This window comes from Rhinatrema bivittatum, chromosome 4 (genome assembly GCF_901001135.1).
Source record: "Rhinatrema bivittatum chromosome 4, aRhiBiv1.1, whole genome shotgun sequence".
Taxonomy (NCBI): domain Eukaryota; kingdom Metazoa; phylum Chordata; class Amphibia; order Gymnophiona; family Rhinatrematidae; genus Rhinatrema; species Rhinatrema bivittatum.
In genome coordinates, this window is record NC_042618.1 from 311,537,069 (window position 1) to 311,559,586 (window position 22,518).

A 22,518-nucleotide genomic window follows, 5' to 3' on the forward strand; every position below is an offset into this window, starting at 1 on the left:
GCTAAAGAAGAACTGCCATCAACTCCCAGTACAGACTTCAAGAATGAAGAGCTGCTGCTCCTTCTGATCTCAATCACATCCCAACATGGCCTGTAGAGCCAAGAGCTTCTATTGCCTGGCCTCCTGACATGGCCTGGGGGGGAGGCCTGAACAATACATATTGCAGCCCTCCCCTTCTCTCCCTATAGCCTCACAGGCAGGAAAGCAGCGCAGGTGGCCCGGTGCTTTAACCTCCTCCTCTTGCTGCCTGCTCTACTCTCTCTTGCTTGTTTCAAACAGCTGATCTGTAAACAACTTCCCAGGAGAAAGAGGAGTCAATAGTAGGCAGAGGAGGTTAGAAGCTGACTTCACTCTGTCATCAGTCTGCGAGGAGGTTGGTGATGGAAAGGAAAGTAAGGAGAAGGGGATGAAAGGGTCTGCTTTAGGTATGTGCAATCTCCATGCCCCTCTCCCCACCATGGAGGGTGGGGTGCTATTTCTGCAGCTCGCACAAGGCGCTGCCAGTTCTAAAGCCAGCCCTGTTAACGGGAGGCTGATCCAAAAATGGATCTATAAATAAGAGAGGAAAGCGGATAGCTTGGAGGGAGTCCTGGACTTTAGAGGGTGAGGTTGCTTCAAAGAGAGAGTTAGGAGGGAGAAGGCATAGAAATGTGAAGAGACTGTTTGGAACAAGGCACGATAAGGAGAATTCAGGATTATGAGAAATGAACCAAGAGTACGGATGTAGATAGAGAAGAGGAGAGGACATAGATCAAACCCTTGAATGATACCACCTGAGAGAAGGTTGAAAACAGAGGTGGATTGGTTTACTAGCAACTTGAAATGTCTGACCAGAAGAGAGGAATTGAAACAAGTTGTGGGCAGAGCTGAAGATGTCACATGAGGCAAGGGTCTTGAGACAAATGGAACCGCCAACCATATAAAAAGTGTCAGATAAATCTTGAAGAATGAGTAGAAAAGAAAGACCAGAATTATTTGACACAAGGAACCAATCTTGTAAGCAAAAAAGGGTGATTATACAGAGTAGGTTTGAAGAAACTTTAACTGAAAACTGTCAATGCTGAATTTTTTGGCTTTTCTCCGGATTAGCTGGGGAATTGATTGAAATTTCATCAGAGAATCACGTGAAAATTCAACCAGATTTGATATGGATTTTCTACTGAGACACTGATTTGCATAAATATACATAAATCTGTTCACAATGGATCCTGCAATTTGGGTAAATCTGCTCAAATTTCAATGCAGATTTGTTTAAATACTTTGCAAACTCTTTTTAAAAAGTTCTCACATCTCTTCCTGCCACATTTATTATGTTAGTGATCTTTTCTGAATAGTGTGTAATTTGCTACATTTACTGCCTAGGGACTGTAATTTTGTTATAAGACACAAAAATGGATGAAACACATATGTGATTGGCTGGGGAAAGATGGGCAGAACCCATTAAGTCCCACAGCACCAAATGTTGGATGTAAAATGACTGTAGTGTTTTACTATGGAAATGGAAAGATTAAGAAAAGCGATTTTGTGTTACATGAGCTTTTGAGCTCAGACAGTTCCCTTTTCCAGATGTCTGAAAGGATACATACTGAGGGGTGGATATCTTGTAAGGAAGTCCCTCTCCTTTTTCTGTGGCCTCTGCTGTGCATTGCTAATTCAAAGATCTCACAGCAGCCACATAAGGCAGTTGGTCAGTTATGCTTTCTATGGTAATAAAGCAGTTGTCTTCTATGTCTATTGCTGATGATGAGAAATTAAGTGTGAGAGTGGGGAGGATAAGGAAAACTAGAACAGACATAGGGTGAGTGATGTTCTGACTGCAGGACTCAGAACACCATGAGCAACTCCAGGCAGGGGAATTCTGTACTAGTTTGAGGTCCTGCATGTTGGGAAGAAAGTTAGGAGCCTTTGCTTTTCCTCAGGATCAGGAAGGGATTAGATTCACATCTAAGTGTTGCTGTATGTGGTGATTCACATTCTAATATCACTCTGCGTACATATGCAGCTGTAAGACAGATGTGCACACAGGTCCCTGCAGACTGCATGACCTGTTCTTTAGCCTGAAGAGTAACTGTAGCGAGAGCATTCCTTGGGTCTGATTTATAAAAACTGTTTCTCCCGCAGGCACAAAGTGGGAGGTAACACATCTGTACAGTTCATGGGCCAAGGGTCAATTCAACCAGTGGAATTCAAGTGTCTGCATTTGGCTTTTGTTAGGTACGAATTGAGGAACTTGAGGAAGAGCTGGAAGCTGAAAAGGCAATAAGAGCAAAGGTAAGAGAGGGCTTCTATTTTTCTAATCACTTCCCACAATCTATATTGGACCTTATTCGCTCAAGAATGTTTCCATAGGCATGGAATGGGGAAAAGTGGTTTATAGGTAAGACCTGAGAAGGCCAATTTACAGAAGCTGTCTACCCAGGTAAGTTGGAGACCTGGAAATTGCCCATCTCTTTCCCATTTATAACAACGTGGGTAAAGTAAGCTGGCCCAGGCATATGTTTAGGTCGAGGGAGGGAAATAAAACACACATATTACATTTTCCAATGTAAGTGTAATATATTGAAGGGGGAAAGTACCCAAAGGACAGCATGTGCAAATCTCTGCAGTACTCTTCCCAGGGGCAATTTTCATAAGGAACATGTTCTCATGCTTTCCACCATGAAACTTGCGCTCCATGGTGAGACCGCACCTTGAATACTGTGTACAATTTTGGTCGCCGCATCTCAAAAAAAGATATAGTTGTGATGGAGAAGGTACAGAGAAGGGCAACCAAAATGATAAAGGGGATGGAACAGCTCCCCTATGAGGAAAGGCTGAAGAGGTTAGGGCTGTTCAGCTTGGAGAAGAGACGGCTGAGGGGGGATATGATAGAGGTCTTTAAGATCATGAGAGGTCTTGAATGAGTAGATGTGACTCGGTTATTTACACTTTCGAATAATAGAAGGACTAGGGGGCATTCCATGAAGTTAGCAAGTAGTACATTTAAGACTAATTGGAGAAAATTCTTTTTCACTCAATGCACAATAAACTCTGGAATTTGTTACCAGAGGATGTGGTTAGTGCAGTTAGTGTAGCTGGGTTCAAAAAAGGTTTGGATGGGTTCTTGGAGGAGAAGTCCATTAATGGCTATTAATCAATTATACTTAGGGAATAGCCACTGCTATTAATTGCATCAGTAGCATGGGATCTTCTTAGAGTTTGGGTAATTGCCAGGTTCTTGTGGCCTGGTTTGGCCTCTGTTGGAAACAGGATGCTGGGCTTGATGGACCCTTGGTCTGACCCAGCATGGCAATTTCTTATGTTCTTATGTTCTTAAAGCCCACAGGTAACTTTGTATCTATATGGGCAGATTTGAAAATTGCCCTTAGAGTGGAGTAATTTTCAGAGCCATTTCTGTGCATAAAACCCAATTGTATGTGTGTAAATTGCTGTCCTAAAGTTGACCTGTGCATGTACAAGCACAAGAATAAAGCAGAGTTGCTTACCTGTAACAGGTGTTCTCCAAGGACAGCAGTATGTAAGTCCTCACACATGGTGACATCATCAGATGAAGCCCCAACACAGAAAAGTTATGTCAAAGTATTTAGAGCTTTGACTTGGCCACATTGAGCATGTCCTATACCACATGTCTAGAAGGGGTCCCTTTCTAGTCTTACAACATAGAATTGATGTTGAAGTAAAACAAGAAAGAAACCCAATGCCGCAGGGTAGAAGGCAGGTTTCGTGAGGACTAACATCCTGTTGCCCTTGGAGACACCTGTTACAGGTAAGCAATTCTGCTTTCTCTGACAAGCAGGATGGTAGTCCTCACACTTGGGTGAATACCTAACTACAATCTGTCCCCCAACATAAAAAAGGACCAATAAAACAGCCAAACTAGGTGCCAATGGGCACAACAACATGTTTTGTTGGTAACAAGGAGGGGACAGCCTGAACACAAACAGTGGACCCTAGGCAGGAACAGAGATGGGTTCTACACCTCAAACAAGTTCCGAAGGACAGATTGGCCAAACCTACTATTGTGTCAGCCATCCCTATCTAAACAATGGTGAGATGTGAATGTGTGGAGAAATTTCCACGTTGCAGCCTTGCAGATCTCCTCCATGGGAACTGCTAGCAAGTGGGCCACCAACGCTGCCATGGCTCTAACAAAATGATCCTTGGCATGGCCCCCAAGATGCAGTCCAACCTGGGCATAACAGAAGAAGATTCTGCTAGTCAATTTGATGGCATCTGTTTGGCAACGGCAGTGCGCCAACTATTTCTATCAAAAGTAACAAAAAGTTTGGTGGACTGTCTCTAGACTTCTGTCTGCTCCAGAAAGAAGAATAAGGCTCTCCTGCAGTCCAAACTATGCAGGGGTTGTTTGCCTTCATGCAAATGGTGCCTGGGAAAGAATGTTGGCAGGACAATGGACTGATTAAGTTCCACCTTAGGCTGGAACTTAGGGTGCATACATAAGACCACCCTATCATAAAAAAAACTTAGTGTATGGTGGATAAGTCTCTAAGAGTCTGATTCACTAAGGCATTTCTCCCATTCTCTGTCTATGGGAAAATGCCTTGATGAATCAGGCCCTATGGCCTGGAGCTCACTGACTCTGCACACTGAAGTGATTGCCACAAAAACTAAGACATTCCAAGTCAGGTATTTCAGGTCACAGGAGTGCATCGGCTCAAAAGGAGCTTTCACCTGCAGAGCTAACACCACATTGAGGTCCCAATACACAACAGGAGGCCTTAGAAAAGGCTTCAACTGAAGCAGGCCCTGCATTAAGCAAACAACTATTGATTGTACAGAGATTGGCGTACCATGGTGGAATGCGCCCATTACACTCAGATGAACTCTAACAGAGTTTGTCTTTAAGCCAACTTCCTATAGGTGTAGCAGGTAATCAAGCAGTTTTTGTTAGAGGCAGGAAAAAGGATCTAGGACCATAGGACTTTCTAGTGGAAGGCTTTCTAGAAGCCACCGGGACCCAAGAGACATGTCCAAAGATTGAGCAGTTGTAGGATCAACCTCTCAACATGCAGGCTGTGAACAACAGGGCCTGGAGTTTGGGATGTCTCAACCTGCCTTGATTCTGAGAGATGAGATCCGGGGAAGACCCAAGACTGATCGGTTTCTGGATGGATAACTCCCTTAGGAAAGGATACAAGACCTGTTTCCACCAATAAGGGGCTATGAGAATCATAGTCCCTTTGTCCTCGTGAAGCTTCAAGAGAGTTTTCATCACCACCGGAGTCGGAGGATATGCATACAGAAGATTCTTGCCCCAATGTTAGGTGAAAGCATCTGAGGCTGATTTGCCGCTCATCCTGTACAGGGATGAGCTCATCCTGTACAGGGTGTACATCTCTGTGTAGCCCCTTGTTCCAAGGGGCTACACAGAGATGTACACCCTGGCTTCCCCAGAGGTGGAAGATCTGATCCATGACCCCTTGGTCCAGAGACCATTCATGTGGTTTAAGGCACGACTCAGTCTGTCTGCTAACATATTCTCCATTCTGGCCAGGTTCATGGCCCTGAGTACCATCCCATGGAACAAGGCCCTTGACCATAACTGAACTACTTCCTAACACAGGAGGTACGAACATGTACCTCCCTGCTTGTTGACATACCACATCACTTCTTGGTTGTTGATTTGAATCAGGACATTATTGGATATCCAATCTCTGAAAGCCCATAGCATGTACCTGATTGTCCAGAGCTCCAGGAAATTTATTTGGCAACAAAGCTCCTGGTCAGACCAGATCCCCTGAGTGCTGAGCTCATCTACATGAGCTCCCCAGCACAGGGTGGATTCATCCATAGTTAATACAATTTGAGTTGGAGGACTTTGAAAAGAGATTCCCCGTTCCAGATTTGAAAGTACCCGGCAGGGTACAAGTGCAGGGACCTGACGGCTCTTGCCTGAGAGGGCTCTTGAGCAGCCAATCATCCAGATAAGCAAACACATGCACTCTCAGCTTGCAGGAGTGCATTTTGTAAAGATTCGTGGGGCTAATGCAAGCCCAAATGGCAACTCGCTGTTTTCCTATCACGAATCTGAGATACTTCCAATGACTTGGGAAGATTTCAATGTGGGTGTACGTGTCCTTCAGATTGAGAGAGCATAGCCAGTCCCCTTTTTATAGAAAAGAGATCAAGGTGCCCTTGGAAACCATCTTGAACTTTTCCTGTTCAAGACCCTTAAGTCTAGGATGGGACCAAGTCCTCCTGTTTTCTTTGGAATCAGGAAGTACCTGGAGTAAAATTCCCACCCTCTTTGCCTTGGCGTAACAAGCTCAACCACTCTGGCCATCAAGAGGGAGGAGAGCTCAATGCCAGTACCTCCTGATGTGCTACCGGGCCCCAAAATGGGCTCAGGGGGAAAATTGGCAAGGCATCCAAAAGGTCTAATCGGTACCTTTGAGACGATGGAAATAACCCACTGGTCTGAGGTTATGCTGGGCCACTGGTTCGCGAAAACCGCAGCCTTCTCCCGACCAGTGGATCCATCACCCCAGGTATGGGTGTCTGGCTATGCTCCTTACAACCCAGTGAAAACCCTGTCCCTGTAGTTGGTATGCCGGCTGGGTCTTAGGAGTTCTCTGTTCCTGGGATGGCTGCAGGACCTCTGATGCTGCGGATGGGAGCGAGATGACGGAGGATAGTACTTTCTCTGGCAAAAGAAAGACTTCTGCCCTGATTTTGCTGACCTCCTTGACGAGAAGAACAGGTCTGGAGTGCTGACAGAGAGTTACTGAAGGGTCTCATGATAGTCCCGAAGCTGGGCCACTGCATCCTTCACCTTATCTCTGAAGAGATTCTCTCCAGTGCGTGGCACGTTAGCAAGTCTTTCCTGCACCTCTGGTCTGAGATCTGAAGCCCGCCGCCATACCATTCTGTGGGCGCTGATTCCTGCTGCAGAGACCTGATGCCATTTTGAAAACATCATAGATCACGTGGACCTTGTGTTTTCCACACTCCAGGCCCTTTTGAACCAGTGACATGAGGGTGACCTGCTGCTGCTGAGGCAGCTGCTCGGCCACCTTCTGCACCTGCTTCCAGATGTCCCATGATTTTCTGGCTCATGTAAAGCTGGTAGAAAGCTATGCGGGCAATGAGCATAGCTCCCTGAAATACCTTCCTCCAAGAGCATCCACCGCTCTGTGATCCTTCCCTGGGGTGCCGAGGAATCAGTCCAAGAACGCTTGGATCTCTTGAAAGCCAATTCAAATATCACTGATTGGTGGGGCAGCTGGTGCTTATCAAATCCAGGAGCCTTCTGGAAGAGATATTCCACGTCCGCCTTCTTATTTACAGGAGGCTCTGTGAGAGAGTGTTCCCAAATCCTCAAAAGCAACTCCTTAAGGATGTCATGCACAGGGACCACCACAACTTCCTTAGGAGGCTCCATGACCTGGAGGATCTCAAGCATTTTGTGGCTGGCATCCTCATAAGTGAGCAACTGAAATGGGATGGCTTCAGCCACCAACCTGACAAAACCTGCGAAGGTAAGGTCCTCGAAAGGGGACCTCCTTCTCTCCTCCATAGGAGATGGGTCTGAGGGGACACCATCAGTCATCGTTGGAGACATCTGTTGAGTCATCCCCCCAGGGGTCATAGGCCTCCTAATCCCCACTGTCATTGACCTGGGATGGGGCCCTGTGCGCTCAGCCTTCACCCAATGGTGCTGGCACTGGTGGTACTGGACAGGGGGCTGCAGACCTTGGTGTTTCAGCCAGCCTTGGGGGAGCTTCCTCCTCCAAGGAACCAGCCATGATCATCGGATTGGCTGGGGATGGCTGCCATGCCACAATGAGTACCAACACCATCTCAGGAACCGACGCCGTCTGGATCAGTAATGCACCAATAAGTCCATGCTGAGATTCCAGCAGCAGCTCCAAGATGGATGGGGCTGGCGCCATTGCCATTGGTGCCACAGTGCTGATGCTCTGAATCGCCTGCTCAATGGCCAGCTGCACATGCCTCTCAAGCTCTGCCTCGAACACTGCCAATGCCAGCACTGATTGGGAGGGAAGAGGCATGACCAGATTCTTTTCAGAATTGAGAGGAGGATAGGTGGCTGGCATTGGGACCGGCGGAGACTGTCGTGTACCACCAGCATTGATGGAGGACTGGCTCTCCTTGCCACAGGGTTGCTTTGGGGGCATTACAGCATAGGCTGGTGCATCCCTGTACCCAGCACCATGCATCAACAGAGACCAATGCTGATGCTTCTTTGGTTTCCCTCAATGCTCTGTTATGATTCATTGACCCATGTGATAGTCTAATAGGCTACCTGAGTTAGGGCCACACCGAGGTTTGGCCAAGGTAGCCAGACACAGAATCCAATACATAGTCCGGGTCAAAGGCAGGTGGCAGACAAGCAATCCAATAGTCAGTCCAGGTCGGAGATAGGTGGCAGGCAAGTAGAATCCAATACTCGGTCTGGGTTGGAGGCAGGCGGCAGGCAAGCAAAATCCAATAGTCGGTCCGGGGTGGATGCAGGCGGTAGGCAAGCAATTCAATAGTTAGTCTGGGTTGGAGGCAGGTGGCAGGCAATCAGAATCCAATAGTCGGTCCAGGTCGGAGGCAGGTGGCAAGCAAGCAATCCAATAGGCAGTCCAAGTCAGAGGCAGGCAGCAAACAATCCAAGGTCAAAGGAAAAGATCAGAATCCACACGAAAAGCACCAGCACAAGCAAGCCTGTAGCCGAGGCATTACTGGTGCTGAAACACTGGTTTAAATAGTCATTTTCCCCACACTGGCGCAAGGCCCTTCAGGAGGCATCAGCATGAGGGGAGGAGCCTCACTGAGCTGATTCACGGCGCATGGCCATGATGCTGACAGGGTGTGAGCGTGACGTGTCGGGAGGAATCTCCCGCCAGCGAGGTACAGGTCTGTGCCGCAACATGCTCGATTCGGTCCTTCCCTAGTGCAGAGGATGAGGAACCCAATGTCCTCGACCTGGACGAGCTTGATGATGGTCAGTCTCCAGCACCCCTATTAGCCAATGACCTCGACAGAACCAGCGATCCCGCCGATGTTGATGTCTCGATGTCCATCGGTGCAGCTCCATGGTCCCTCAATGCCGATGCCTCCTATGCTGATGTCGATGGCTCAGTCTTTCCCTGACCCAAAGAGACACTCCATCTTATCAAGTGGGAGACGACTTCCTTTCGGGGTCATCTGTGTGCATTTGTGGTAACGCTAGATATCATGCAATGTCCCCAGGCAGAGGACACATTCATCATGTGGGTCCATGATGGACATAGTCCTCAGGTACCAAGGGCATTGCTTAAACCTGGAGGTGGCTATGACAGAACAAAACAATATCAAACTCAATGGCGACAGACATTGATGGCAGATTGTCATTGACCACACTACTGCCCCAGGGGAACGACAAGAAAGGAAATTTACCGAGAATCGTTGAAAATCCTAAGATGCTAAAGGGAGAACTGAGAGGGACCTGGAATCAATTGCTGGCATGACAAAGAGAAAATAAAACGCACAAAAATTTGAGTGGAAAGGTTTTCCAAAAAACAGGTCTAAAACAGGTCAAAAAAGAATGAGGCTCACCAACTGTGATGTTGCAGCTCCATGGAAAAAGAGAGACTGGAGAGGGATCCCATGTTGAATGCATAGTATAGGGAATGCTCAGTGTGGCCAAGTCAAAGTTCTAGAAACATTGACATACGTTTTCTGTGTTGGGGGCTCCATTAGATGACTTCATCCATGTGTGAGGACTATCATTCTGCTTCTTGGAGAACCTAGTTTCACAAGTATTTTTACATACAGCATCCAGGAGACGGAGTTGGGGTGGGGTGCATACATTTTACTTTTAAGATATTCATGCCAGTGTACATGCATAAGTAACACCTTCTGAAGAGGAAGGCTTACCATATTCAACCAACCCAGTACCTTCAAAGCGAACTTACGTGCCAACTTAAGTACTTAGAAATTGAACGAACCACATATTATGCCACTTATTATAATTTATGTGATAACCCTCATAAATGAGCAGAAAACACAAGCATTAAAAACGTTTTGTCGCTTGTTCACTTATAGTGATGCAAATTTTAATTACAAAGTGTAACAATGTGTCTGCTCAGCAAATTTAATCACGGGGTTTAACACTTGTTTAGCACTTATTATATCTATAAACCACTTTTTAAATTTTTTTGAAAATAAATTTATTTCACCCCCTTCCAATAGAAAGTTTTAAAGACACCTATCCTTAGAGTAGCGCTAGAGCGTTGAGTGTATCGGCTCTGTTCTGTCCAAATATATTGGCATTGCTCTGCCTGCCCGACACAGCTTGTGTTTCGAAGTCTTCGTGAGGGGCCGCTCTTTAAACTACAAAGTAAAAGAGTAGATTTTCTAAGTATAGAGATGTCAACTTCTATACAGCTCAAACGTACAATCCTTCATAAATACATACGTGTCTCGGTAAGAGGTTATCCTTGCTATATCAATGTGGCTGTGGCATCTCAAAGAGGATTCGCCATTTTGAAACTTACGTTTTTACATTTTATACATACAAATCCTTTTGACAATCAGGTCCTGGATGCATAATACCTTTGAAAACTACCCCCAGGGAGGTTAATTTTCAAACAGCAAACTTGCAGCCTGAATTTGCAAAGCAGATGTATGCACATCATTCCACTTAGAAAATTCCTGGGTGTGCACGGAACCAGTGCCAGCATATACATACAAAGTTACACCAGCTGCAGGCGCAGATATAACTTTGTGCGTATATACTGTACGCATACTTTTGAAAATTGAAAGGATGTGCGTAAATCATGTCCCCACCCTATTTCCAGCCCCCGGAATGTCTCTTTATTGTGTGCATAAAGGTAAGCACAAAATTCCTTTTTTCATGTACTTTTATGTACACTGCCCCACTGGGGTAACTTTTAAAAGCCATTTGCGCACATACGTTTTAAATGCCCAAATTTCTTTGAAAATGAGCCCATTAATGTCTATGCACACTACCTTCCCCCTTAATTCAACTGTAATTATAATGTAATCAGCCTTTAACTGTATTTCCACTGTAATCTGCTGCCAGCAGCTTCTAAACTTACTGCAATCCAGTATATAGCTGTCCAGTTATGAAAGGCAGAAAAGAAATCAAAAATTAAATTAACTTCTTGGAGAGATTTTGGATTTTAGTACACTGTTAAGTGTACTAAGCGGAGAGAGGGCGTGTCAGGCATTATTCACAATGCCCCCCAACTGGCCGGTCTCTGGGTACATGTATTTCGGGCTTCACAGAGAGGTCAGTCTGTGGCTCTTGGCTGGGGAAAGTTACTGCAATGAAGGGATTAGATAGGGGAGGGGTTAAAAATTGGGAAAAAAAAACGCAGGCAGTTGCGAATGAAGTCTCATAATGCTGTCGTTTCAGTACAGAATGTTTTTGATTAAGCAGGAAGCACAAAGGAGCAAGAAAGAGCACTGGGCCTCAAAACAAAACAAAAATATGAATGTCGCTGTTGCAAGTTTCTTCTTATAATTTAATTTGAATGTTAATCATCCAAAACATTTCTGTACATACTGTATGTACCCTTCCTAGGGAGGTTTAGGTCCCAAGGGCACACAAACTTATTTGCTCTCTTCAGGGCATGTATCTGGCTGGCGTTTCTCCCATGCTCAAACTTTCTATCCCAAAGGTGGATTCTTTTATGGCCCAGACAGTGGTGTGTTATTCCCCGTGTGTGCTGTAAATATAAATAATTGCATCCCAAGGAGTGAGATGCTGGGACAAACCAGGCAGGACCAGGCTCTGGGTGTTAAAATAAAGTTTACTGATTTTGCAATAATTAAATTAAAGCACAGTTTGTCATAATATTGAAGTTACAGCTGACTGATGGTACAGATGTGAGTTTCTTGTTAAGTAGGTGTCCTTTATTTCAGGCATCTGGGCAAAGCTTCTCATGGTGGTGTAATTTGTACAAAGCTCTCCCAGCGACTAAACGGGAATCCTATTGGAGGGGTCCCCTCAAACACAAAAAAATAGTCCTGCTTGAACCCATATTATTCCTGGACATGCAGCATGTCCTTGTCCCATGAGTGGAGATCCGATTGGGGTCACCTGGTCTTTGACATTCTCCTTAGTTCTGTTGTTGGGGGACTTCTCTTGCAGGAAAAGTATAAAAGGATATCAGACTATCTCAACTCTGCATCCCAGTGGGGAGGGGTGAGTCAGAAAAAAAACTCCCCACAAAGCAAATGTCCAAAATACTTTCTAAAGTATCTCTCTCAGAAGGAGCTGTCACCGGTCTCGTCCACCTAGGGAGCAGAGTGGTGTTCATGGATCTTCAGGCCCTTGAATTGAGAACCTCAAAAAGGGAATCCAGCTGAAAAATCTATCTCTGTAATTAATAGGAGAAGGACCCTCTGGCATGGAGTCACAATGAGGGATCTCTTCAAAATGAAGGTGCATGGCGAGGCAGGGAGGCCTCATCAGAGAGTAGAAACAAGGCATCCTCACTGTATAGAGGCTTTCTAAAACTGACCTCGCAGAACACTAAAATGGCTGGACTAAATAGGATGAGGCACCCAATCCCTGCCCTCCAGATTGGGAGGGGCAGAGGGCAATGGAAGACTCATAGATATTAGGGTTCTAAGCAGGACCTAGATCTATCTAGTGGCTGACCCAAGGGGGCACCACACATAGAAACATAAAATATGATGGTAGACAAAAACTAAAAGGCCCATTTAGTTTAGCCTTTATCATTTCCTGTTGCAAACTGCATATTCTACTTGATCACTGGCTCTTTATTTCATCTGTACTTATCCCCTGGCTTTTTAAATTATTTTACAATTCTGATACTACCACCTTGAGAAAAATATTCCCATCACCTATAACTTGCCAAAATTTAATGTATGTGTATAACTCTTCAAAAAATACCCATGTCCAACTCCCAACAGTATCCAATTTGAAGCAGCTCATTGCAAAAAGTGGAATATATATTTTATATTAAATTAAATATACCATACATTGGACTCCCCATACTATACCCAGCATCAGTAACTTTTCTTACTCTTGTATCTCCCCAAAATATGCCCTACAGCTGTTGTAACTCTCCACAATGTATATTATACATATATTTCACTACTACATACCCTATACTTGCAATTTCCCACTACTTATCTGACAACTGTTACTACTCTCTACACAATATGCCCAATACCAGCACTCCTCTAGATACATCATACCTGTAGTGCCAATCCATAACCCAGGCCTCTCCTTCAGCTTGCCCCGACACCAACATAACCAAGCTGAACCAGCCCTTTAAACCTGAGATTCCCTTGCCACCACAAATCCCAGAAGAGGCTGAAGAGGCAGCAGCTACAGCAGGAAGAGAGGAGGGAGATCACACCATCAATCCCCAGGGGCTCCCTCCCCCTTCTCCCCTTCTCCCCCATAGCCACTGATCCTGAGGCATGACCTGGACTGCTCTTTCAGTTTGCTCTGATGCCGACATCACAAAGCTGAGCTGAGCCCTCCTACTGATAGGCCCACGCCTTAGGAATGCATCAAAGGCCGTGCCCCTTTGTGTTCCCCTCCATGCGCAATTTCGGCAGAACCTCGTGAAACCTTTCTCACCTTCCCAGCCACCTACTTTCCTCTAATTGTAAGTAGATATTCCTGCTCTCCTGTGCAATAACCAAAGATTCTCTAGGACTACGTCTGTCATTACTGTCCACAGAATCAAAGACTAACTCCCACTACAAACCTACTTAAAAGTTTAAATATAACCGACACAAATCTGATTACCCTTTAAGTTGGCTTCGAACATGATCAAACCTCAAGCAAATATCCCATTAAAAAAAACATAAATAAAAGAGAACAACAAACCCACAGTACAGCACTACAATGTGCTTCAGCAAAACCACCCTGTCAGTTCAGGTTATCTGAGGCAGGAAAGTGCCACTGCCACTAAAATAAGCCCATGTTAGGCATCTCCTCCATATCCCCTTGCAGATCAAAAAAGTCGAGCAGTCCTAACCAAACTTCTCCCCTCTCTACAACTTGCCTTCTCAACTTATGCTCCGCAAAAGATAAATTGCACCATATCATGACCTAAGTGAAAAATTCAAGGTCTATATGCTGTTTCAGAGAGACTTGGATAGGAAAAGGTGACACTATCAGTCTTGCCCAACTCTAACCTTCTGGCTATCAAATTATTTCACTCCTTGACCTATTGGCCATGGAGGAGGAGTGGCTATCATCTTCCAACATTCACTGGCCTGGAACTAGTGACTACTAAACAAATAGAAAAATCTTACTGCCTAATAATAAAGCTACAAGGCAATGAGGGACCTAGAATCATCCTTCTCTATTGCCCGCCAGAGCGCTACCTTGATTTCCTTCTTAAACTATCCAAATTCCTTTGTAACTTTGCTACCATTACTTTCAACCTCCTGGTTCTAGAGGTTTCAACCATTATGCAGAGTCCTCCCTAAAAGGGCAGGCCACCAGCTTCCAGTGCAACATAGGTGCTTCCAATGCAACTTGAACGAGCATGGTGGAAACAAAAAAGAGAGATCAATCTTTGCTTCTGCGAAGAACACCCTAAAAAATACAAAGCAGCCATTCCGCAAACCAAGAAAGACTACAGTTTCAAACAACTAGATTTGTTTATGGTCCACCCAAGTAAACATTTCAACCCGGTACAAAAACTCTCCAAACAAGAAAATTAAATTCCTTCTATCACTACAAAGGGTCACCCAGCTGAAGACTTCACCAAATTCTTCATGGAAAACAGAAACATAGAAACATAGAAATGACGGCAGAAGAAGACCAAATGGCCCATCTAGTCTGCCCAGCAAGCTTCACACATATTTTCTCTCATACTTATCTGTTTCTCTTAGCTCTTGGTTCTATTTCCCTTCCACCCCCACCTTTACTGTAGAGAGCAGTGATGGAGCTGCATCCAAGTGAAATATCTAGCTTGATTCGTTAGGGGTAGTAGCCGCCGCAATAAGCAAGCTGCACCCATGCTTATTTGTTTTACCCAGACTATGTTATTAGCCCTTATTGGTTGTTTTTCTTCTCCCCTGCCGTTGAAGCAGGGAGCTATGCTGGATATGCGTGACGTATAAGTCTTCTCCCATGCCGTTGAAGCAGAGAGCCATGCTGGATGTGCATTGAAAGTGAAGTATCAGGCTTATTTGATTTGGGGTAGTAACCGCCGTAACAAGCCAGCTACTCCCCTCTTTGTGAGTGTGAATCCTTTTTTCCACATTTCCTCTTGCTGTTGAAGCTTAGAGCGATGTTGGAGTCACAGTAAGCATGTGTATGTTTATTTAATAAGGGTATTGACTCCAGGCAGTAGCCATCATTCTGGCGAGTCACCCACTCTTCATTGGCAGCCTCTTGACTTTATGGATCCACAGTGTTTATCCCACGCCCCTTTGAAGTCCTTCACAGTTCTGGTCTTCACCACATCCTCCGGAAGGGCATTCCAGGCATCCACCACCCTCTCCGTGAAGAAATACTTCCTGACATTGGTTCTGAATCTTCCTCCCTGGAGCTTCAAATCGTGACCCCTGGTTCTGCTGATTTTTTTCCTTCGGAAAAGGTTTGTTGTTGTCTTTTGATCATTAACACCTTTCAAGTATCTGAAAGTCTGTATCATATCACCTCTGCTCCTCCTTTCCTCCAGGGTGTACATATTTAGATTCTTCAATCTCTCCTCGTACGTCATCCGATGAAGATCCTCCACCTTCCTGGTCGCCCTTCTCTGTACCGCCTCCATCTTGTCTTTGTCTTTTTGAAGGTACGGTCTCCAGAACTGAACACAGTACTCCAGGTGAGGCCTCACCAAGGACCTGTACAAGGGAATAATCACTTCCCTTTTCTTACTCGATATTCCTCTCTCTATGCAGCCCAGCATTCTTCTGGCTTTAGCTATCGCCTTGTCGCATTGTTTCGCCGACTTCAGATCATTAGACACCATCACCCCAAGGTCCCTCTCCTGTTCCGTGCACATCAGCCTTTCCCCCCCCATCGAATACAGTTCATTCGGATTTCCACTCCCCATATGCATGACTTTGCACTTCTTGGCATTGAATCTCAGCTGCCATATCTTTGACCACTCTTCCAGTTTCCTTAGATCCCGTCTCATTCTCTCCACTCCTTCCGGCGTGTCCACTCTGTTGCAGATCTTAGTGTCATCCGCAAAAGGACAAACCTTACCTTCTATCCCGTCCGCAATGTCGCTCACAAAGATATTGAACAGGACCGGTCCCAACACTGATCCTTGCGGTACACCACTTAAAACCGCTCTCTCTTCAGAGAAGGTTCCATTTACATCATACAAGCTATTCATTCCTCCTTTCATCCCTCCACCTCTTTCACTTCTGTCACCCCTGACCCCAACCACCCCAAAAATGTGACTACCCCTCCTTCTACGCAGGCAAATTCTAATCAGTTCACTTCAGATGATCCCATTGTCCGACTTCAGGACAATCTTTCCACTAGAGGTAGACAAGACCCCCAGTGAATCAGTCAGTCCATGAACCTATTAGATCCAGTCTGTCCCAGATTCATCTGGGACAGACTGGAAAAATGAAATATCAGTGATTATAAATACATAAATACAACTTATACCTATAGGTACTCATTATATACCCTAGATGTATAGCTCCCAACTATATACCCTACAGTTGTAACTTCTCATTATATACCCAACTCCTATAATTTTTCATTAGGTACCCTACACTGAATTCTCCATATAACTGTATATATCCTATACCTGTAACTTCCCAAATTATTCCATACATTTGCAACTTCAACAAATTGATCCATGTACTTCTAAGTTTCCATAATATGCCTGACACCTGTAACTTTCAACAGATATAACATCCCAAAGTATACCTACTTATATATCTTCACCATATAATTCTATACCTAATTCTGCAAAATATATCTGTCATCTTTATATATCCAAAATGTACCTTATAAGGACATCGTCATAATCATCAAATTTTATTTAAAACCAGCACACCACTTATAAAATAACTGCTCAGGGCTAGTTTACAGTGACAAACAAAATACAAAAAATGTGTTCAGCTAACTTTCTGGGAGATTCATCAAGCCGCAGTAGGGCTATAATGCACATTAAACATATATCTCACAATAATCGCTGTATATCATTCAATATAGCTCTATCATGGCGATATTTTGCATAAATGGTTGAGATTCCCTCCCCTATCCAATGAGATGCTTTGCATGGCATTTGAATGCATGAATTTTACAAATCCCTGCAAAACAGCTCATGGATAAGTAATCTCATGTAAGTAAAATAACAGAGCTGCCTTTGAAATCTGTCAGTTGCATTATTTTATATACAGCTCTGGGGAAAACATTATTTAATTTGAAAATTTTTTATTCCACCACTTCTAGAACATATACAGGGCGGATTACCTAGAACATTTATAAATTGCAAAGATACAAAAAACCAAAATAACAATTATCACAACCCGCTGACTTAAACAATCATCATATGTTAGTCTAATGCGGGAGCATGAAGACCCTAACACGAATCCCAATACCCCCGCAGATTTGAAAGGCCCACCTTAACAAAAACAAAATGTGCCAAAAAGAGTAAAATGTATGTGGGGGTCAAACACGACTCCTCTGCTCACCTCGGGGCTGCCAACGAGGTGGCCCCAACCATAAAAAGTTTAAACATAGATCGCCATGAGCAAGCAATGATTGACCCCCACAATGCAGTCAACATAGATGTAATAAATGGCACAGGTATCCCCCACCCCTTCCAATAAAAAAAAAATAGCTAGGCAGTTCACCCCCCCCCCTGTACCCATGACTCCCTACTCCTGAATTATAAAAAAAATCATTGGGTATAGAGGACCCCCCCTACCCCCTTGACCCCCCAAATTCAGAAAATAATCATTGGGTTCTAGTGGGGTATGCCCCAGGACCCCACCCCTCAAACCCCCATCCCATACCCCATTACTTAAAATCCACAAAGATCTGCACGCGGAAGGGTCCAGGGTACACCCTATTCCAAAATGGCGCCAACCTCACTTCACCCGAGTCATAGGATGTCCAAATATTGGCACTTATCCAGCTAAGTTAACCAGATAAGTAGCTCCTCTTCAAAATGCCCATTTCCCACCCACCACTTATCCAGCTAAGTACTTATCTGGATAATTGGAAGCCATTAAATACAGCCAGATATTCAGCCACTGCCACTTAGCTGGATAAGTCCTTGCTTATTCGGCTAAGTGATGCCGAAGAGCAACCTCATAGTAGTTTAGTAAGGGTAGCTGTTTACAAGGAAAAAAGTCATGGATTCCAATCACAGATGAATAACTAGTTATTTACAATTACAGGTATCGGGGTGTGTCATTTTACAGTATCTGGGGAATTAACTTGCTAGTCATTTGCTGCCTCTCTGCATCTCCCCAGCCACTGATGGAGTCACTTTCATAACTTTAAAGCAAACCTCCTTTTGGGGATGAACTAGCACTAGCACTCAGAAAAACTCTCCTCCCACTGGAAACTCTCCTTGCTGGAAATGTCTACATTCTAACTTTATGGTGATACCATAAAGTTAGAATGGCCCGTGCCATCCAGTGGATGGCCCGTGCCATTTTTAAAGATGGCGCCGGCCATCCAGTGCTCCTACCATATGACAGGGGCCGGCCAATGGCATGGATACCCTGTCACATGGTAAAGGCAAAGAGCCATCGGCGCCATTTTTATTAGCGCAGCCGACGGCCCGCGAGCGGGAGATCGCTCCCCGCACCCCCACTGGACCACCAGGTGATTTTAAAACATTTTGGGGGGGGTTTGGGAGGGTGGGGGAGGTTAAGGGGTCAGGTTTAAAGGGTCGGGGTGAGTTTTTTGTTTATCTGATTGGGCACAGCCGATAAACAAAAAACCAATCGGGCCGGACGATAAAAATTATAAGATTTGAATCGGAACCGGAACCGGAACCGAACTGATTCCGGTTCCGATTCACATCTTTGCTGGGTGAACTGGTAGAAGTATCGACAAATTGGTGAGTCCAATTTCCCACACAAGTATATATTTTCAGAAAGATACACACATACTTTATAAAATACCTGCCTCCCCATTTAAAGCAGAGTTATTAGGCAGACATGTTATATATTTTTATATGCCTAACATATACATGTACAAATTTATAAAATAGGTAAAGAAAGTAAGCATTTTCTGGCATTGGAAATATACGCGTTTACTACAACATATGCACGTTTTTTCGGGGCAGAAATATGCAATATTTTATGAACTGTGCAGCACCCTCCTAACAGTTTATACAATACTTGCATTAATCTCCACATGGCCATTTATGCATGCAAATTGTATACTGTGGACAGTTATGAAAGTTGGGATCCAATATATACTTCCCCAACTGAAATCATATGCCTGTAGTTTAAACAAATTATACCTTACACAGTAACATTTCAACTTTTTCTTCCTTTTCTTCTCTGTCCATCTTCCAGAGATTGGTATCCCCTCCTTGGTACAATGTCTGGACAGTGCTACCACTTAAACTGCACGGTGGATCCTGGAGGAGCTGAGAGAGTTCACTGATGTCCCTTGTGCAGCAGGAGATCCAAAACTGTTTCCTAGCAGCAGACTCTCCAATTCTGCTGATCTTTCTGTTGTCGTGGCTGTTAGACCAATGCTTCCCAACCCTCTCCTGAAGGCCCACCTATCCAATCTGGTTTCAAGATTGTTACAATGAATATGCATAAGATAGATTTGCATACCCTAGCTCTCCTATGAATGCAAATTTATCTCATGCATATTCATTAGGAATATCCTGAAAACCTGACTGGTTAGGTGTACCTCCAGGAGAGGGCTGGGAAACACTGAGTTAGAAAATCAGTGTTAGCCTTCTCTGAACTGCATAGCTTTTCATTAACCTCAAGGTGGCACTTTAGAGCAGTGGTTCTCAACCCAGTCCTCGGACACACTTGGCCAGGCAGGTTTTCAGAATATCCAAAGGAATGTGCATAAATTAGAGGTAATGCATGCAAATCTATCTCATGCATATTCATTGTGGATATCCTGAAAACTTGACTGACTAGGTATGTCTAGAGGTCTGGGTTGAGAATCCCTGCTTTAGAGTTTCCTCAGGGCTGAACTTGACTTAGTAGTGGCTATGGACTTAGTAGTGGCTATGGAATACTGATATTCACATGCACATTTTAATGGCATGTTTATGGCAGGTTGAGTGACATACATGTACATTCTCATGTTCTGTTTATGCAGATTGAGAGGCAGCGCTCTGACCTGAACAGAGAGCTTGAGGACCTGACAGACAGACTGGAAGAAGTAGGAGGAGCTGCAGCATCTCAGGTAGGACTGTAGCAAACTATATGGAACAGAGATGGAACATTAAGAATAGGCCCTGGAACACATATGCAGTACAAATGGTGATCTTGAGGTAGAGCACTAAGAGCAGTCCCTTGACATAGTCACAGCATTAAGGGTAGGCCAGGGGACACAGGTGCAGCATTTACTACAGTACCATACTGCTGGGCTGAAATGTCACAGTTATGCTGATGAGTTCCAAGTCTACTGTGAGTTGAGACTTCAGTGTGAGGAGGATCTTTCAAACCTTTCTAGTGTCTTAAAATCTCATGTGTTCTGATTGAATCTGAATAAATTAAAAGTTAACCCTTCAAAAACTGAGGTACTGTGGTTTAAAAATAGCATCTGTTCTATGGGTTTCACCTTAAATTAATTTTAAAGATTTGGAAATGGCTCTGCAAAGGGAGGTTAAGATCCTTTGAGTGGTTGTAGATTCTGAACTCATGCTTCAATGTCGTATATCCAGTATTGTCTGTGTTTGTTTTATTCCTATGTGCTTGATTAGAAACCTGTCGCCTTGTCACAAGATAGTTTGCCTATAGTAATCCATGCAGTGATTATGTGTTGCCTAGATTACCAAAATTAAATACATCTAGGTTTATTGTGTGCTCAGATACGCATATTGCAATTTGTGCAAAATATAGCCACCAGAATACTACTTGGTTTACATTTTTATGACCATATCTCACTTGCCTTGAAAACTCTCCATTAGCTTCTGGCGCCTTTCTGTATGCAATTTGAAATTTTAAACTTGGTTTTTAAGGTTTTAAAGGGTGATGGCCAGTGATATTTGAAGGCTAAATTGTCCACCTATAATCCAATGTAGAGACTTCCTGGTCTCCACCAGACGGTCCTAGTTACCTGCCCTGATAATAAAATTGGAAGGCAGGCCATTAATTACAGCATCTCTGACAGAGGTTGTCTGTGATAGTTTGATCTTTCCCTGTAAGGGGTGGGGGCTAGGAATAGAGTGAACATGGTCATTTGAGTTTAGCTTCTGAAGGAGAAGAAGCTGTTTTCAGGATTCTCGTTATGTATTAGGCCCTCATTGACTGACTTTCCTTTTGTGAGGAGAATCTCCTCTAGTGCATCACTTGCCTGCTAGAACTTGTCTCCAATTTTCAGTTAACAGACTTTGGGTAAGTTTGGAGATTTTTTTGGTTGCACCCAGGGTGAGACCTTGGTCTCCCTGGTAGGGATGAGACCCGAATCCAGAGGGCAGGGATGAGAAGCCCTGTGTTTCTCTTCCTGTCAGTGAAGGGACTGCAGTGACTCATCACCTCAGAGGGAGCTTTTGGACTTTGAAAGTGTTTCCCTTTTTTGGTTTGTGAAGAGATTTAGTATCACCTCTCCTCACACTGAAGCTGAGCTGTAGCAGTCTGGTTTGACTGGTACTATAGACCTTTCCTCCAGAAAGGTCTATCAGAAGGAGTCAGAAGAGCAGGGAGAGGAGGTAAGATCTTTGGAGATCCACAACTGAATCTCTACCCCGTGGACACAGGCTCAGGAGAAGAAGACTGGACTTTTGGACCTCAGGTAGGATTTTTCCAGGACAAAGGGGATTCCCTCACTATTAGGATTTCCCTGCTCTACTGGGACAATTTATCTATGCAGTTCAGCCATGATAAACTTCACCCCAGGAGCCTGAGTCAAAGGACACATACTCAGAGAGAGAAACACTAACCCATGCAAACCAGCTGACATTTGGCATAGTTATCTGCTGATTGGACATTTATTTTATTTCTGAAGAATCACAGTAAATTTATTTTGAACATTCAATATTGTTTCCTGTCTGGGCCCTGCAGCACCGTATCACCTAAAGACGTTAAGTGACATACAGGTGAAAGGGATTTCAGTACACCGCTGGGCCCAGAAGGACATCCCACCCCCCCTCCCCCATAGAAAGGACTCACACCTTGGGACTAAAAGATTTGGGGAAATGGGAGAAGAGTTAGCCCAAGAAATAAATAATTTTATGGACCCTCAGGAAACAGTGAAATCCTCTAAAAAACGATTACACCAAGAAGAGCTCTTCTCTGGGCTCAAGATTCTCTTCTGGTTGTCCCACCTCCTAAGAAGGCTCATCTGGTGGTAACCAGGAAGAAGGTTTTTCCTTTTTAGGTTCCAGCTTGTGGAACTTTGTTTCAAAGGAG

At 44.4% G+C, this 22,518-nt stretch overlaps 1 protein-coding gene across 1 annotated transcript in view; it reads left to right on the plus strand.

Annotated features, from left to right (window-relative positions):
• The window catches only part of LOC115090769 (myosin-16-like), a 292,772-nt gene that overhangs the window by 76,416 nt on the left and 193,838 nt on the right, over positions 1-22,518 (plus strand). The window contains exons 5-6 of the mRNA XM_029600261.1: positions 2,215-2,271; positions 20,264-20,350. Of these exons, the coding sequence (XP_029456121.1) occupies positions 2,215-2,271; positions 20,264-20,350 (144 nt within the window). The remainder of the gene's footprint in view (positions 1-2,214; positions 2,272-20,263; positions 20,351-22,518) is intronic.